This window comes from Myotis nattereri (assembly GCF_964212035.1).
Source record: "Myotis nattereri genome assembly, chromosome: 12".
NCBI lineage: Eukaryota > Metazoa > Chordata > Mammalia > Chiroptera > Vespertilionidae > Myotis > Myotis nattereri.
The window spans coordinates 26,513,299-26,531,446 of NC_138087.1; the positions used below are offsets into that span (position 1 = coordinate 26,513,299).

At 40.5% G+C, this 18,148-nt stretch overlaps 1 protein-coding gene across 2 annotated transcripts in view; it reads left to right on the top strand.

Moving 5' to 3' along the window:
* FREM1 (FRAS1 related extracellular matrix 1) overlaps positions 1-18,148 on the top strand; it is a gene marked incomplete at both ends in the record, with an annotated part of 120,585 nt that overhangs the window by 31,187 nt on the left and 71,250 nt on the right. For both annotated transcript variants that reach the window (XM_081103710.1, XM_081103711.1), the window contains 6 exons: positions 1,149-1,316; positions 4,950-5,158; positions 7,819-7,912; positions 11,448-11,700; positions 16,167-16,361; positions 17,430-17,615. In XM_081103710.1, the coding sequence (XP_080959836.1) occupies positions 1,149-1,316; positions 4,950-5,158; positions 7,819-7,912; positions 11,448-11,700; positions 16,167-16,361; positions 17,430-17,615 (1,105 nt within the window). The remainder of the gene's footprint in view (positions 1-1,148; positions 1,317-4,949; positions 5,159-7,818; positions 7,913-11,447; positions 11,701-16,166; positions 16,362-17,429; positions 17,616-18,148) is intronic.

Here is an 18,148-nt window from a genome sequence, read left to right on the forward strand (position 1 = left end):
CATCTATTTGACAATGCTTGATCAAGCTGGATATGATTTCACAACCTTGTAACTCAGTGCAGACTTTTGCATTGTTTTGCCAGCAAGGACCAGGCACATATGTCTTTATTCCATTAAATTCAGTTCATTTAATATCCTGCCAGATTAGTGTACTAGTGCTGCCGTATCAAAGTAACACAAACAGGATGGCTTAAAACAACTATGAGTTATTGTTTCACAGTCTGAGGCTGGAAGCCTGAAATCAGGGTGATGGCGGGGCCATCCTCTCTCTGAAACCCCATAAGGGAATCCTTCATTTCCTCTTCCTCGCTTCTGGTGGTTTGCGGGCTGTCTTTGACATTACTTGGCTTGTAGATATATTGCTCTAACCTCTGCCTGTCATCCCATGGCTGTCTTCTTCTTATTTGTCTCTCTTCTCTTCTTGTAAGTTTATCAGTTATGTTAGATCAAAGGCACACCATGCTCCACTAGGACCTCACCTTAACTAATTACATCTGCAACAACCTATTCCCTAATAAAGCCACCTTCTGAGGTTCCGGGATTAGGCCTTCAACATACCTTTTGAGGGACACAATTCAACCAGAACATCTGTTGATCCAATTTTTTTATCAGTCTTCTCCCTACTCCTGTGGACTCTTCTCTGAAGACCTCCAAGGGTGATAAGTGTGCAGACAGCAGCTATAGCTGTAGCTTGGGTCCAATTATGCCTAATCTCCCTGTAGTTAGATGCTGTAAGTGAATATGGCAACCCTATCTCGTAAGTACTGTTATTTTATCGTTTCACTTATTTTACCGATAAGGAAAAAGAGACCTTGCAAGTTTCAGCTGCTTGACCAATACCATGCAGCTACTTGAACTGGTAGAGCTCTACTTCTGGCGAAGCTGTTAAAATTCAAGTGTCCTGTTTTTTACAGAGTTGGTTGGCTTCAAGCGCTTGATATATTTACTTACTTTCTTTGTCCTTCTCCCTCCTGATTTTTAGAAAATGTGGTTTATAAAGTGGACTTTTTTGGAATGCTCAAATTGATGATGGTGGCATTTACAATAGCTCAAGTCCTTATCAGGATGGTTCTCTGAGACCTAAGTCTCTAAAAGTCTCTAATCCTTGCAAATTGGCGTCCATGTGTCCATCTCGGTTTACTTTGTAGGATGCTGTGAACTACATGAAAGTGGCGTACATGCCACCCCTGAGTGACATAGGCCCCCGTCTAAGACACGTCCAGTTCACATTTTCCATCAGTAACCAGCATGGCGGGGCTTTGCATGGGATCTGCTTTAACATCACTCTTCTTCCAGTGGACAACCAAGTTCCTGAGGTATGTGCAATGTGTGCTGTGAAGGATGAAGAAGAGGGAGGGCCTAAGGAAAGCCTTTAAGAGTTATTTTTAATAAAGTAAAAAGTACCTTCAGGCATTTTTTAAAGAACTTTTTCCATGTTCCAGTCACAGTGTAGGAAAAAGCATGGGGAAGGGGGGCTCTTCACCTCCCGCGGGACTTCTTGTCTAAAAAGTGCGATTTTTCCAGTTGCTGAATTTGGCATTATTTTCAAAGCTTTATCAAAATCTCTTTCATTTGCTTTTCTTTCTGCCGAGTTCCACATGTTGATCAGGGGAAGGGGATTAAATTATGGGTCTCTTAGCAACCGGAAGGGCTTATTTGCTCTCACCGCAGGCCAGCTATGCTACTCTGTAATCTACAGAAGCTTTTAATTTTCCAAAATGAATTAAGATGGGCCCTTCCATTCTATTCAGTCCTACTCCCCAGTTTTTATGCAGCCCTAAAGCACTGGGGTCTGTCATGAAAACTGACTACAAAGGCAATGCCATTTCGTGTGTCTTATCTGAGAGGCTGGGGTTATACTGAGTTTGTTCCATACCCCGCCTCCTCCCATCAGAGTGCTAGGCTTAATTAGTGTGGCTATTCCTGGGCTCATTTTCCCCCTAAGAAGCCAAAAGACAAAGTAGGATTGCCCACCCATTAGGAATTCGAGCGGACTAGAACCTACACATGCCTCATCCCCAAAGGTCACCTTCACAGGTAGCTACCTGGAATATAGCCAGGAAAACACTGATGTTCCCTCTTTTGCTCCCTCCTCACCATCTCTACACCAGCCCACAGTTGTGGTGCAGATGGTTCACCCCGAGGGAGTAAGGGGCTTACCTACCCCACAGAACTTGGGTGAAAAACAGTATTTTTGAATAATGAGTTGCCAACACTTAATCACCAGGAGGTTTCTTATGAAGTCTTGATTTCTGGATTCCATTGAAAATTTGGAAGCTCTGGCAACACTGAGCCCACATATCTCATAGCAACAGTGAGGAAAGGTGTGTTCTCCAGTCCCCAAAGTCACCATTCAGTTCAGCACAGTCATTTAAATTGCCAGCGTGAACTTGTAATTTTTTGTAAAAGATGCACCAAGGAACCCAGACAGGATAATCTAAACTCTATTCTTTGACTCTTTCTCTGTCAGAAACCAGAAACTATTTCTGTGGAGGAAATAGTTTAGAAAAAAACAGTTAATTTGATTAGATTTTATTCACACCATCCTCTTCTTTATGAGACAGAGGCCTGAAGTAGTCTGGCATCTAAAGAAGGTAAAACTGTTCTTGAACAATTATGGGGAAATACTCTTTTATCCAAAGCAGTGTAAGTCATTTCCCGGAGAAAGATGACCTGTGGGGAAAGCCAAGAAGAATGCAGTGAGCAGGTACCTGCTTCATTTGAAGGCTGATTGAATACTTCTGAGGACTTGGAGCTAACCTGGCACACTGACTTCTTTTTTCTACGGTCTACGGCAGTGGTCGGCGAACTGTGGCTCGCGAGGCACATGCGGCTCTTTGGCCCCTTGAGTGTGGCTCTTCCACAAAATACCGACTTCTGCACATGGGCCACGAAGTTTCCATCGCACTGTACATGTGCTCCCGCATGTGGTGTTTTGTGGAAGAGCCACACTCAAGGGGCCAAAGAGCCGCATGTGGCTCGCAAGCTGCAGTTTGCTGACCACTGGTCGATGGGACAAATGAAATGGTATCTTAGAGACCTGAGAATAGTAGAAATAAAATTAAAGAGTTAGTTTCAGTGAAACCGGTCACAGGAGTGGTTTCCTGATTTCAAACACCCACATCACACTAGGCTGAATGATAACGGCTAGGGATCTTGACACCATGCTAACCTGAAGACCCAGCGCCTAAGCAATGATAATGCGTGGGGTGCAAATTAGCCTTGTGCTTTTATTTTTTGAAAGTTGTTAAATATATATATATGTCTCATACTAAATCATTTACTCTAACAAGGTATATTCCTTGGGATATTAATCAATGCAACACAGGAAAAAATGTTTCAAAGATAATACTCCTTTCTCAACAAGAGCGCCCTTTATTCTTTCTCCTACACACAGTGAAAATGTTAGGCTTGGCAAAGTGCGAGAAAGGCCTCTGAGGAGGGATGGGAGTGAGGGTGGCTGTAGGGAGAGAAAGCTCTTGCTTTTATGTTTTCCTTTTCTGGTGGCAACAGTTTATTAAAGAATAGGAGGCAGCTGTCTCAGGGTGGTCGGTCTCATGGTTTCCATGGCCCAGCGGGCTGTCCTTGGGCCATCCATGGATGCCCCTGGCAGCTGTGCCTGGTGGGCAGGAGGGTGGAGCAGGGCTCTGAGTGGAGCTGCGCCTTCTTCTCGCTGACTTCTCTGTCCTGGCCCGTTCCTGGTCTCATCCCTTTAACACTCTTCTCCTGGGATCTGTTTTCTTTCTGGCGGCAGCCGTTCTCTGAGGAGAGTGGCTGCTCCCATGGAGAAGGCTGTGTCCTCAGAGGGCAGGGCATCCACCAGGTCATCTGTGAGGGCTCTCAGAGCCCAGCCGGATCCGCTTGCTTTGCTTCTGGGTAGTAATACAAATTTGAGAAAATGCCAGGTTAAACAGACCTAACCTTTTCTTACTGTAGGATCTCAGAGCATTGACTGTATTCTGTGCCTTATAAATCTCCAAGGTGAAGACGTTGTAGGTAATATTTTTCCAAACTTTCTTGACTGTGGAACATTCCTTGCTATACCTTCTAACTTGCTTTTTATTTACAAATGAATTATTAGTCAGTTGAGAAGTGAGTTTTTCGATTATAAAAATATATTGATGGCTTCAATATTTAAGTCAAATGTTTGGATAACTCTATCTATTTCCTATGGAATCTTAAAATTCCAACCCATTTCCATCTTTCTTAAAAATATATTTTATTGATTTTTTACAGAGAGGAAGGGAGAGGGATAGAGAGCTAGAAACATCGATGAGATGAGAGAGAAACATCGATCAGCTGCCTCCTGCACACCCGCTACTGGGGATGTGCCCGCAACCAAGGTACATGCTCTTGACTGGAATTGAACCTGGGACCCTTCAGTCTGCAGGCTGATGCTCTATCCACTGAGCCAAACTGGTCAGGGCCGACCCATTTCTATCTTTAAGATACTCTTTATAACTGGTGTTTAAAAACTCCAATTTCCCAAGTCTTTAAGATTTTCTTAGGTTGAAAGAAAGAGATGAGTGATTTCTCTAGGGGAATTTGATAAAGCTATTGATTGTTTTGTAGATTAAGGTATATATGTCGAACAATGGTTGGTGTGGATATGATGATAAATGTTATTATTTTCTCACGTTAGCTCCACTGATAGTAACCAGTGTGTTGCTTTTACTCTATAGGGTCTGGGATAAATGAAATGTAGATAATTTCAGTTCCACAGACTTGCCTTGATTCTTCAGATCCATCCATGCTTAGAATCAGAAACATTTAGTAAATCACATTTTTCAGCTGAGATGTTCAACTATGAGCTTGACCCCTTTATCACATTCTTAAAATATTATTTAGCAGGTGAATATAGTACTGAAACTTTTTATTGATTTAACGAGCTCTTTCTTCAGGGATACTGCATGGAACAAAGCTTTCAATGTTGCTGTCCTTATTTCCAGGTACTCACCAACCCCCTAAGAGTGGCTGAGGGCGGTCACTGCGTCATCAACACGGAGCACATCCTGGTTTCCGATGTGGACACAACACTAGACAGTATCTACCTCTTCCTGCAGAGGCTGCCTCAGCACGGGAGGGTGGAGCTGAATGGATTTCCTCTGAGCACAGGGTGCACATTTTCTTGGGGAGACCTCCATGCCTTAAAAGTTAGGTTAGTACATTTCCTAGCTTTTTTCTTTTACACGCTTTGGCCCCCATCTGGATCAATTGGTGAGGCAGAGGAAAAGAAAGAAGTTTGTCTAATTCATTCAGAAGTGCTTTCCTGCCACTTAATACTTTCAAGGGTCAGTTGAAAATTAGAAATGACAAAATTTTAATTTTTCTTCAGGCATTTTCTTTCCCTCTGGCTTGCTGTACCAATGGGAATGATTTTATGGATATTTAAACAACAAAAATTCATTACCACGAATATTAAATTTGCTGAAACTGCACATATTGCAAGAGATAACAGTCAAACTAGATGAATATAGAATGAAATCATCTGTAAGGTGAATCTACGTAATTGAACTTGGCTTTAAGAAAAGCCAATTTCATAACCCTGGAAACTCTGGATAGAATTCTGTTGATCAATGTCTTCAGTGTAAATTTTATTATATTCTACTGGGAAGGGGATTTGTAGGCAAACGAATAGGGTAGGCTGTGTAGGTATGGCATGGAGTAGGACTTGGCTCTCTGACAGACACAGACAGATAGAGCAATTCCTGCCTCATGGTTCTACAGTAGTTCCCCTTACCTTGAACCTAGTCTTTAGGTTCTGTAAGAAACTTTTTACAAAATCTAGTAAAAAAAAACCAAACCTTCTCTGTAAAAACAAAAGCAACATACTAGTTAATTTCTCACAAGTTCAAGTTATAGATAGGAATTTTGGCCTTTTTGATAGAGTATAGTACAAGGTGTTAAACATCAAATGCTTAGTTCCATACTTGAATATTGACTAGGAACTAGGATTTGTACACAAGAAGATCAGTTTAATCTGACAATTTAATTTATTTACGTTGTTCAGTCTCCAATATCTTTATCTCTTTTCACTACTCTTAATCTCATTAAGATTTTGTTTTCTTTTGAGATCTCAGCTCTTAGCTTCATGTTAGAGAGCTGTTTAAGTAATTCTTACTAGGGTGTGAATGATGGGTAGAAAAATAAAAGTACCAATATTTTCCAGCATATGTAGTTCAAGTGTTCTTCTAGAAACTTGCAATTATGTTTTTTAATTTAATTTTTACATCAGTCAAACCCGACAAGGTAGATGATTCTATTCTCATATTTTAGTTGAACCTAAGGTACAAAGAGGTAGAGGTCACTTAGCTAGTACATGGAAGAGTCTAGTTTTTTCCCCTTTTATTGTTGAAAGTATGTAGGAGCCTTGTTTTAAAAGAAGTTCTGTTTGATGTCATAGACATGCTTTTGGATGTGTACTCCTAGACCTACTTGGCCCTTTTAGAAGTTTAGCATGGTAAGATAGCTTTAGCACATTATCTCATATCAGCCTATTTTTGATGAAAACATCAGGGAGCATGACAAAATAAAAAGGAGGCAGCTTGTGGGAGGGATGCTAGGGCTGGGAGGGGGACCTTCTCCACCACTGGAATAGAATCCCAAACATGAGTTCCTAGCCAGAGTATCGGGGAGACTAGTTCTGAGTAAAAAAAAATAAAAAAAAAATACACACACACACACACATACACACACACTCAATATACTATACTATTTTTAATGCAACTTTCTTTTCTACTTTGTTTTTTTAACCAACTTTGTTGAGATAAAATTTACATGCCATACATACACAATACACTTATTTAAAGTATACAATTCAGTGGCTTTTTGTACCATAATCATAGATTTGGGCAACTCTCACCATTATCAATTTTGAAATGTTTTCATTACCCCAAAAAGAAATGCTGTACCCTTTATCTGCCACCACCACCCCTCCCCCATCCTTTTTCTCCTCCCAGCCCTAGACAACTACCAATCTATTGATTTACCCATTCCGGGCATTTCATATAAATGGTGTCATACAATGTGTAGTACTTTGTGACCGGCTCCTAATTTAATTTCCTGTCTTATTTTCTTTCCTATGTATCTTAAACAGACCATTGATAAGCTAGAAATTTGGCTCAATACAACAGCTGTTTAGAACTTACTGTGTATCACTACAGTGGTCTGTAGGGTAAAAGGAAAGTCTAGGATTAGACAATTTCTTTAAGACATTTGACTGAGAATTAAAGGAAAATGAGGCCAAGGGTAGGCCAAGGCTAGACCAAAGAAAAATATTTTTAAGTCTGAATTTTTTTATAGATTGAGAGGAAGGGAGCTAATAAATAGAAAAGGGAAAATGGCAGGAGAGAAGCAATAACTAATACATAGATCAGAGTTTGAGAGAAGAGCTGAATAGATCAGAGCACAGGCATAAGGATTATTCTTAAAAGTGGGGAAGGAGGGAAAATCATGAAAATCCACACAGTGTCCTGCTTTTACCTGCCTTCTGCTCAGTCTCAGCGTCCCCCTGGCACCAACCAGCATTTTCTGTAAGTAGCCTGGTTCCCATTGTCACAGTGGCAAGCTGAAGGACTGCTTTTTTGATTTGGGAAGACATTATGTATGCATGTAACACATTTTTTCCAGCGTGGAGAAATTTTACATTCATGGACCCTTGAGTGATAAAATCTGTGACTTCATGATTACCTCGCCATCTTCCAAGGTCTCCTGCTGCATTTTTGATGCTTATTGATTAAGCATATGGCCAAAGCCATGGAAGAACTCTTGTGTCAGGCATCTCAGTGTGCTCTCCGAGTGATAATGTCATCCCCACAGGTATCAGCACGATGGATCTGAGACACTTCAGGATGACATACTCTTGGAGGTCACAGACGGCACCAATTCAGTAGAATTTGTTCTGCACATTGAGGTGGGTAGAACGTTTCCTTCCTGGTTCATATAGAAGTACAGCATCTGGTTTGGAAGCCTGCTTGGAGTCCCTGGTACAATTTAAAACAGAGACTCCAAAGAAGAGAATGGCTGCCTTCATCTGTGAATGTCTCAGGACAGGCAATAGAGGGCAAAGTTGTGTTGGTGAAATGGGCACACTGTTTCTCTCTCCAGTCCATTTAAACATACAACTGCTCTGACCTCAAATCCATATACTTAACTTGAAAAGCAATTGCTTTTACATATAAATTATTTCTAATATTGTTGAGCTGTAACCCTCAACCTGCATCTGGGCAGATTAGACCAGTATCAGTAGGGTTTTCTCTGTAGTGGGGGAGAAGCTGTGTCTGTTTATGTGTGGTGCCCCTTTGTGAATTCACCTGCGGTCTGTTTGAAAGGCTTATTTCCCCCCTTTTGACAAATGAAGAAAAATGTGCACATAAAGGTTGAGTACATGCCCAAAGGCCTGATGGGAACCCCCAAGTTTCGCTGTTGAATGACCACCCAAGTCCTTAAGCATAACTCATAGGATTTGCAGGCATTTATAGTTAGTGACAGAGGAAGGTTTTCAAAAAGTCTCATCATGGTCCTGGAAGAGTCACTGAATATCCTTACTACGCTATATCCTACTTCTGTTTGAATTTTGTCAGATCTTTGTGATATGAAATTGTGATAATAATGTGTTTGTACGATGTTTTACAGTTAATAATTAAGAATGATTACATCCATCTAGTGTTTTAAGAAGTAGACAGGGAAGGAATTCTCTCCATTTTATGGTGAAGGAATGCAGGTCCAAGAAGGTTCAATGACTTGCCCAAAGTCATTATCTTGACTGTGTAGACCTGGGCTGACATTGTCTGGTACTTGGGCCAGTGTTCCTTCCTCCTCACCACTGCCTCGATTGTAACTTACCAGGTGATTATAATTTTCATGTTGCTAACCTTTCCAGTCACCATGCAGAACCCCTCCTTCCATTTTCCCACTTACTCCTCCTGAGGGCCTTGGGGTCTAGATGAAGAGCAGCATGTTATTTCAGCTTCAATAAGAAAAGTTAGATTTTATTGGCAGACTTTTAGATATAGAAAACTTTTCTGAATTACCTTTTTTTCCTGAAAAGCAAATTTTAAGGGAAAATAATCCAATCCAACCTATTTTCTATTGATGACCATCTTCTTATTGATGACAGTGAGCAGTACATTTGGGGAAAAACAATGTGTTTATTGTTTCTTTTTAGAAAAAAGGGCATGACCTTTGAAAGCCAGTCAGATGCACAAGCAATTTTTGGCATATGATTGTTTTTTTATCTAGGAGGAATGTTTTAATTCTGTTGCCTTTGGACTTTATTATTCATTTGAAGCAGAGGCTATTTTGTGAACTGCAAGATGGTCATCATGAATGTATTAGTGAGATTCATTGATCGAGTCAAGAAAAATAATATAGAGGGTCTTCAATAAACCCACTCAGAGGATTTGAACAAAGATATTTTTTCCTAATAAGCCAATAGAAAATAGAATATTGCTTACATGTTTTTACCTGTGATTAAATAAATAAGGCTACGTTTCTATCACCCCATCCCTCTATCCATTAAAGGAGAGCGTCAACAGTTTCATGTATACTTCTTGTAGAGTTGAACAGTTGTTTAACTAGCAGGATAATTGGTGCAAATATACATGGTTACAATAATTTATTCCATAAATATTTAATTAGTGTCTTCTCTTTGCCAGGTCCTATGCTAGATGCTTGGGATGTGATGATGTACAAGACATACAAGCTTACAGGCAAGGGATGAAGGCAGACATTAAAAAGATTATTGCTGACATAATTAATTATTTAAAATACTAGAGGCCCGGCACACAAAAATTTGTGCATTCAGGCGGGGGGGGGGGGGCGGGGGGTGTCCCTCAGCCCGGCCTATGCCCTCTCCCAGTCTGGGACCCCTCGGGGGATGACCACCTGCTGGCTTAGGCCCGCTCCCCAGGGGATTGGGCCTAAGCTGGCAGTCAGACATCCCTCGGGCAGCCCGGGAGTCCTTGGGGGATGTCCACTTGCCAGCGGGGAGCAGGCCTAAGCTGCAGTCGGACATCCTTAGCGCTGCTGAGGAGGCGGGAGAGGCTCCCACCACCACTGCTGTACTGGCAGCTGGCAGCCTGGTTTGTGGCTGAGCAGAGCTCCCCCATGTGGGAGCGCACTGACCACCAGGGGGCAGCTCCTGCATTGAACATCTGCTCCTTGGTGGTCAGTGTGTGTCATAGTGACCAGTGATTCCCAGTCGTTCTGCTGTTAGGGTCAATTTGCATATTACCCTTTTATTATATAGGATGCATGTGTTCTACAAATAAATGGGGTGTTAAAAGAGTGTAAATAATAGAAGTTCCTAAATGAGTCTGAGTCCTCATGAAAGTTTTCCCTGTGAAATTCACATATAATCTGGGGGAGGAGGTAGCCAAGCAGAGAGCTGGGGGCAGAGCATACCAAGCCAAGGGGCAGAGAGCAGATGCAGAGATGGTGCAAAGACCTGAGATGTGAGGAATGCAGTGTTTTGGGGTGAAATGGAGTGGAGTGGCAAAGGCACCCCATAGCATGAGATGAGGTCAATGACATCCTAGGAGCAGCACTTGGAAGAAACCATGGAAGGTTCTCCCAGGGCAGGGACTTGATGGGAGCCAGATTGTAAAAGATCCCATTGGCTGAAGCATGGGGGAAGGAAATGCAGGGTTGAGAGTATTCACGGGGCTGGACTTGATAAATAAACATGCAGCATACACCAAGCTGCCCTTGTGAGCTCAGAGGAGGAATGCCCTTCTTTCCCATTTAGAAGACGTGCTTTTTTCAATTTCCCCATCATCTTTTTAAAATCTGAGAGCCAGTGTGAGCCCATGTGGCTTTTCTTTCCCTTCTACTTGGAGTTTTATTTTCATGACTGGGAGAGAAAAACGTTTTGTCAAGCTGAAACCTGGCATTGATTTGATGGTTATGGAGTTTCAGATTTAACTGAAAATGTTTGACGTGCAGCTGCTGCTTATTGTAAGTCCACAGAAACTTCCTGGGTGGCAGGAAGTGGAGGGTAGAAGAAAGCTTTGTAATCACCAAGTAATTTGAAGTATAAATAACTTTGATGTGGGAAATGTAAATGCATCAGGCCATGAGGACCAGACTTCCTCTAGAATACGCGTGAGTTTAATGAAGGAGGACAGGGGCTTTGGTGAAGGATGCTTTATATCACATTTATATTTTGTCTGCCTGGAAACAAATGGGATATTTGAGTTCCAAACCATAACTGTACTCTCCCATTCCTACCTCAAATGTCTCTCAGGTGGGTCGTTTCTTGCACGATGGTTCATGTGGGGAAAGTTAAAAGATACAAACTGCTTGGCCTAATTCCATGGCTATTGTTTCATGTGCCTGGAAGATTGAAAATGCCTGTCATTCTGACTATGAGCTATGGGTTACCAGTTGGGCCATTTGTCACTGCTTTCTTTTTCTTGAAAACATGCATTTTTTTCTTTCCTACTTAGGTGCTCCCCGTCAATGATGAGCCACCCATCCTGAAACCTGACCTCAACCCTCAGATGCATTGCTCAGAGGGCGACGAGGTGGTCATCACCTCTGAATACATTTTTGCTACCGATGCGGACAGTGATGACTTGAAACTGATGTTTGTGATTTCTCGAGAACCTCAGCACGGGGTGGTGAGGAAAGGTGGAGTCACGGTGGATCAGTTCTCTCAGGGAGATGTCCTCTCAGGGGCCGTGACCTACAAACACACGGGTAAGTGACAGTGCTGTGACTAGTTTGAGAGAAGGAATGTCAGTAACGTGACAGAGTCTTAACCTAGCAGTCTTACCGCGTCCATGAAAAGGAAGCAGCAGCAGCCTGTATCCCGTTGTTCAGTAAGCTCAGCATCCTTAGAAGTATTTCTGATCTCTGTAATAGAATGCAGTTCAGAGTAAAAAAGAGCAAGTGTTGTTGTTGCTGTTCATGATGCTCACACATAGACCGTCCGTTCACTCTGGGCTTGTCCTCACCCCGTTTTGGACGATGTCCTTTTTTGGCCATCACAGTTTCTGGGTTCATGAATCATAACATCATAACAGAAATGTTATTAATTGTCAAAGTTTTACTGACCACTGTCTAGCTCAGGGGTGGGCAAACTTTTTGACTCGAGGGCCACAATGGGTTCTTAAACTGGACCGGAGGGCCGGAACCAAAGCATGGATGGAGTGTTTGTGTGAACTAATATAAATTCAAAGTAAACATCATTACATTAAAGGGTACGGTCTTTTTTTTTTTTTTAGTTTTATTCATTTCAAACGGGCCGGATCCGGCCCGCGGGCTGTAGTTTGCCCACGGCTGGTCTAGCTGCTAAGAAGTAACTGGCCTGCCTTTTGAGTTTCTGAGAAGCGAAGATGAAGTCTTAGGCTGTGTGTAGCTTGTCCACACTCACAACAGTGAGGGACACAGATGAGAGATGCAGAAAACACATAGTGATCAGCATCATGCTTACATTTCTGACATCACATTATATCATTTCCCAGGTGGCATGCATTCCCAGGTAAAATATTCAAATAAATGTAATATTAATTTGCCATCTGACATCTGCAAGGCACAGTACTAGGCACTGTGGGCTACAAAGGAGTATAATCCAGACCCTCTTGTGAATAAATTTTCCTTTAAATGAGTAGACAAACCCACTCCCATGCAAAAGTGACAGGAAGTGACAGATGCATCTGTACTTCATCACCCCTTGCTCATCCTCAGAATTCTGCATTGAGGGCACTGCCTCAGCAATGACACTGTATGCTTCCTCTAACGTCCTTCCATTGCCTCTGTTACCATTTCATGTTTATCACCTGTATGCCTCTCTCGCCTGTACATTCCATGGGGGGAGTACAATTGGACATGTAGGCCACGTGACTGGTAGTGGAAATAAGAGGCATCAGAATTCAAATCATTTTCTTATTTGAAGAGATATCTAGAGAGAATGCAGGCAGTGAGGGGGTAGGGAACTCAAGGAGGGAGGATTGAAATAGCTAAGAATTTAGAAATGGGAGAAAACATTTGGAAATAACATTTTTATGTGTACTTTGGAAAACAATGATTTATTAGGATACCAATAGTCTCATGTTAATTAGTTAGTATGGCACATTTTATTTACTCCTAGACAATTTTTTTCTTTAAATGATATCTCCTTATATTTTCACCTGCGTTTAGTCTTAGATAAGGTTTATTTAGTTATTTCCTTTTCTCAGGGAACGTCGTCCAGATGTTTGATGTCTTTCAATGTCTCTCAAATATTCATAAGTAGGTATTTCTTTTTGATTTCCCCAGTCGATCTCAAATAGACTGGCAGAGAGGGACCCAAAGACCAGCGATTGTCATTTACAACGTAATTTTAACATCTTTGGCAGGCTCATGCAGCATAGATGAATTAGGGTGAGATGAATGTGTCTTCTCTTCCAGTGCCCTGTTCCAGGTGCTAAACACCAGGGATACGTGCCTATAAATCTCTTCTAGTGTGATAGCCATGTAAGGGAGTGTAACTATTTTTTTTCATAAGACCTAGTAGGACATTGGGGCAAATTATTTCATGGATGTTTTTGCTCTGTTATTAAGTTAGCAGAAATACTATATTCAAAAGGTATTTTCTTTTTTGAGTGTTATGTTTTCTTATAACGAAACGTTCACTCAGTTACTCAATTGGTAAATATTAGCGCTGTGCTAAGATCTGTATAAAAAAACGACAGTATTGTAAGATCTAGTTTCAGTGGCCTAACTCTTGTCTACATACAGTGACTATAAAGGCCACCTGAGAATGATTTTGTCACCATTATTTTATTTGCTTTCTATGATTATGAAAATAATACATTCTTACTGCAGAAAACTTGGAAAGTATCATGAAGTTTTAGAAAAACTTATCTATCACCTTATTTATCTACCAAAATTGAACAATTCAGTATTACAGTATTTTATTTTCTAATCACAATTTTTAACATAGTTGCAATTTATTGTATGTCCAGTTTTATAGATTACCTTTTACATTAAAACATCTCTAAAATGTTTAAAATATTTATTAAGTGTTATAAAGTTACTATAAACATAAGCTTAATAAATATTTTATGATATAAAATGCATTATTAATTTGCTATTCTCCCATTATTAAACATGAAGTCATTCAAAATTGTCCAACACTATGATTAAGAGTTTTAAGGATAAATCATGTCCTTAGACTATATTTTATTTCAGGGTAAAGAATTCCTCCGCTTGTGCTGTAGTTCTGGTTTAATGCTCAGGCTACTTTTCCAGCTCTTTTTGACATGTTTGCTATACTTCCATTATATTGAAATTACAGTTACTGAGTGTACTACACTTGACTTTCTCTGGCATGTGTGCCCTCCCCTCAGCCAGTACTCTCATCTTCTTCACCCTTGGTGCTTTGTACAGAATCAGACTGAGATATATGTATTTTCTGGATAATAGGTAAAAATTGGCTCAATAGTGGCAATTTCATATCATTCCATTTCATAGATGCACACATCTGTGATATTTTAAGTAAATTTGCATCTCTTTTTCTATAGACTGTGTCAGTGCCTGACACATGGTAGGTCTTGTGACATTTGACATTCTTTTGAAATGTCTTTTGACATTTTCAAAATGTCTTTGTTTCTCTGCTGAAGCACCCAGAACACTAATTGTCACATAGTAGACATTAAATATTCAATATATATTTATTGAGTGAATGATGAATAAATATATTTTAAGCCAACTTATCTTTTAAGTATATTAAAGGATGATAGGCCTCTTTTTTTCTTTTTTTTATACAAAGGTGGAGATTTATTGAAGAACAAGTACAGACTCCCACATGGGGAGAGGGAAAGAGTCCCACAGAACGGACTCCCTCGTGTGGAGGGGGAAAGGGCCCCCAGCCTCTTATTTTTTACTTTTCCTAAGGTTGAAGGCTGATTGTTTGATTCTATTTTAATTTTTGAAAAAATCTATTGATATATTTTTAGAGAGAAAGGAAAGGAAAGGGAGGGAGAGAGAGAGAGAGAGAGAAACATCAATTTGTTATTCCACGTATTTATGCATTCATTGGTTGATTCTTGTACGTGCCCTGACTGGGGATCGAACCAACAACCTTCGCATATTGGGATGACGCTCTAACCAACGGACCTTCCCAGCCAGAGCTGGTTGTTTAATTCTAATTTTCTCAACTTCAACTCTGTTTTTCCTTAAAACTGGTTTCTTGTCCTTTAATCATTTAGTTGCTCAATAATATAATTTCTCCATTATTCTAGTGTTGTTTTTCTTAAAATAGCGAGAATAATGCCAAGCATAGTATGCTATAGATGTGACGAATGTGTCTTGTGAAACAGCGATGCCGTCCCTGATCTTTTGTGCTCTAGCTCTCATTAAAACTTCAAACCTAATTGCTTCCCTTTTGGCACTTTCAAAGCCATGCATGAGAATGACCAAAAGCACATCTGATGAGCGTTTCTGTCCCCGGAGGCTGACCACTACTACCTCAGTGCTGTTGGTTAGCAACCCGAGTGGATTGTCCCGTTCGCCGATAAATGATCTAATCTTCCCTCCTCCCCTCACTGCCTAAGTTGGAGGCATTTTGAAACGCATAGGTGTAAACCCTAAAGAGTAAAAAGAAAGTGAAAACAAATCTCACTTCTTTTCCAGGTGTTGTTCTTATTTTGATAACATCGTGGCGATTTTATAACGAGGAAAATGCCAAAAACAAATGACAAGAATGTGGATTATCTTTGTGTTTCACCTATCCGTGCTCTTCTATTTCTTGGAACTACTATGTGGTTGATGGTTGTTCATTTATGGTGGTTAATGCAAATGGGCAGACAATTACCACAGGGACAAGGGTGCCTTCTGCTCTTCCTGAACAATTACGAGGGAAGAATGAAACCATCACTAGTCTAGTTTTGTGTCTGTTCCTTGATCATTTGTGAACTGTCAGGCCCTCGTTAGCCCCTTTTGCCCCTCCATATGGTGAGAGATGTCTGGCAGGGATCTCACCAAAGGCAACAGATGGGCAAGCATTTTTGCATTATTTTCACGACTCTATTTGATTTCATAGTGATAAAATGGAATTTTGCATTTTAGCCACATACTTTTTTTTTCTTGACACCCTGCGCTCATAGAAGGGGTTTGGGTAGAATACCTTGGTATTCTATATTTTTAAAAAGTCAGGTTTCAGCTACAGTTGTGTCTTCCAGGTGGCGAGATTGGCCTGATGCCTTGTTATGACACCATTACATTAGTGGTTTCGGATGAAGAAGCAGGCCCTTTTGTGAATGGCTGTTGCTACAATGGACCTCATCCATCTGTTCCTCTTCATGCGTCCTTTCCAGTGTATGATCTCAACATCACAGTGCATCCAGTGGACAACCAACCACCTTCACTCGCAATAGGTGACAGTGGTTTTCTGTCAAAGTCCTATTATCTCACCTAGTCCCATGCCCATGTTCAGTGAAATAATGCACATACAGTCAAAATGGAAAACCACCATTCAGAATTGCCTCCAGTAATTGCTTTAATACAAATTTGTGGAAAATCCCAAATCTGTAAAAGATTACAGGGCAAAATTATTTATTTATTTAAAAATTTAGATAATTCTGAATGGAGAGAGCATGCAAATGTGTGTGTGGGGGGGTGGGGGGTGGGGGGTGGGGGGGTGTTGGGATGAGGACAACATTGGAATCCTAAATTATTCTGGTTTTATTTCACATGGGAAAATACTATTTGCCTTCTGGAGAGAGCGAGAGTAATTTATTTTACCCATAATAATTTCTATCAGAACAGAATGAGTATACCAGAGAGACCATTTATATATATTTAACCTTATTTGCTTTTTAGAAAGTCATCTCTTCATAAGCATTATGTATATGTTCTGTCTCTCAGAAAAAAAAAATACAAACATATGTATGAATGTTATTGTAATTTGCAAACCATCTCCCAAGCAATGTTCTGGAAAGAAAGCATTGTCCCTGCAGAATAATTAAGCACCAGGCATGAAAAAAACGTTGGTTATGAGCAATTCATAATAGCTTGCAGGCAATTAACGCTCTGACAAACAGAGGTAACAACTGATCTTGAAGAGTACATAAACCACATTTAGTGCCTTATCATTAAAACAGTTTGGCAATTCTTATTTTCATTTGTCACTTCTATAGAGACACAAGGGAAATCAGAGTTCCTTGAGAATGACTGAAGGGCTAAACTGGAGCATTTAGCATTTCTGCTGTCTTTCCATTATTGTCTGGCTTGCTAGTACAAGAAAAAAATATAATTCCGTAAGTCAAATTAAATTCCACCCATTACCCCTGAATATTTTCACTGTAAGGAGAATTAGGCTGAAGCAAATGAACATCTCCCATGGAAGTATATGTGAATTGGAATTTCAATCACTCCCTCTGTCCTCACTATTCTGATGGGAGGATTGCACGCTAAGTCATAACTGTGCTGTTATCTGCATGCAGGTACCATGTTCGTGGTAGATGAGGGTTTCTCAGCAGCCCTCACCATTAACCATTTGTCGGCCACTGACCCTGACACTGCAGCAGATGACTTGGAATTTGTTTTGACTTCTCCTCCCCAGTTTGGCTACCTTGAAAACACCCTCCCTTCGGTGGGTTTTGAAAAAAGCAATATGGGCATAAGTATAGGTAAGTCGGTTTCATGACCAGCAGTAACTCACCTATGTTTATGGGTCTTACCGGCCATCCTATGCTTGATAACTGGGTAAGGACTTCAAAAATGTTCAAAGCACCATATACATTTGAGGAATTGTTACAGCTGATACTTTTGAATATTACTATTTTTTTCATTTTAACGTTCAGATTTCCCATGCATGCAAGTTTACTTCAAAATAAATGGAAATGTCACTTATAAGAATGAATAATTTCTGGGCACCTAAGGTGCAGCATGGGCACTGTGGTTAACAATAGTGTGTTGTATATTTGAAAGTCACTTTGTGAATCTGCTTTACTGTTCTCACTGCCATGACCACAAAATGTTAATTATGCGAGATGAATGATGTGTTAACTAACCTTATTGTGGCAAACATTTTGCGATATATATATACATATATATCCTCACCTTAAACTTACACAATGTTATATGTCAATTTTATCTCAGTAAAGCTGTGGGGGTAGATTAATTGCATTAAAGTTTATACAATTTTCCTGTGACTTAATGC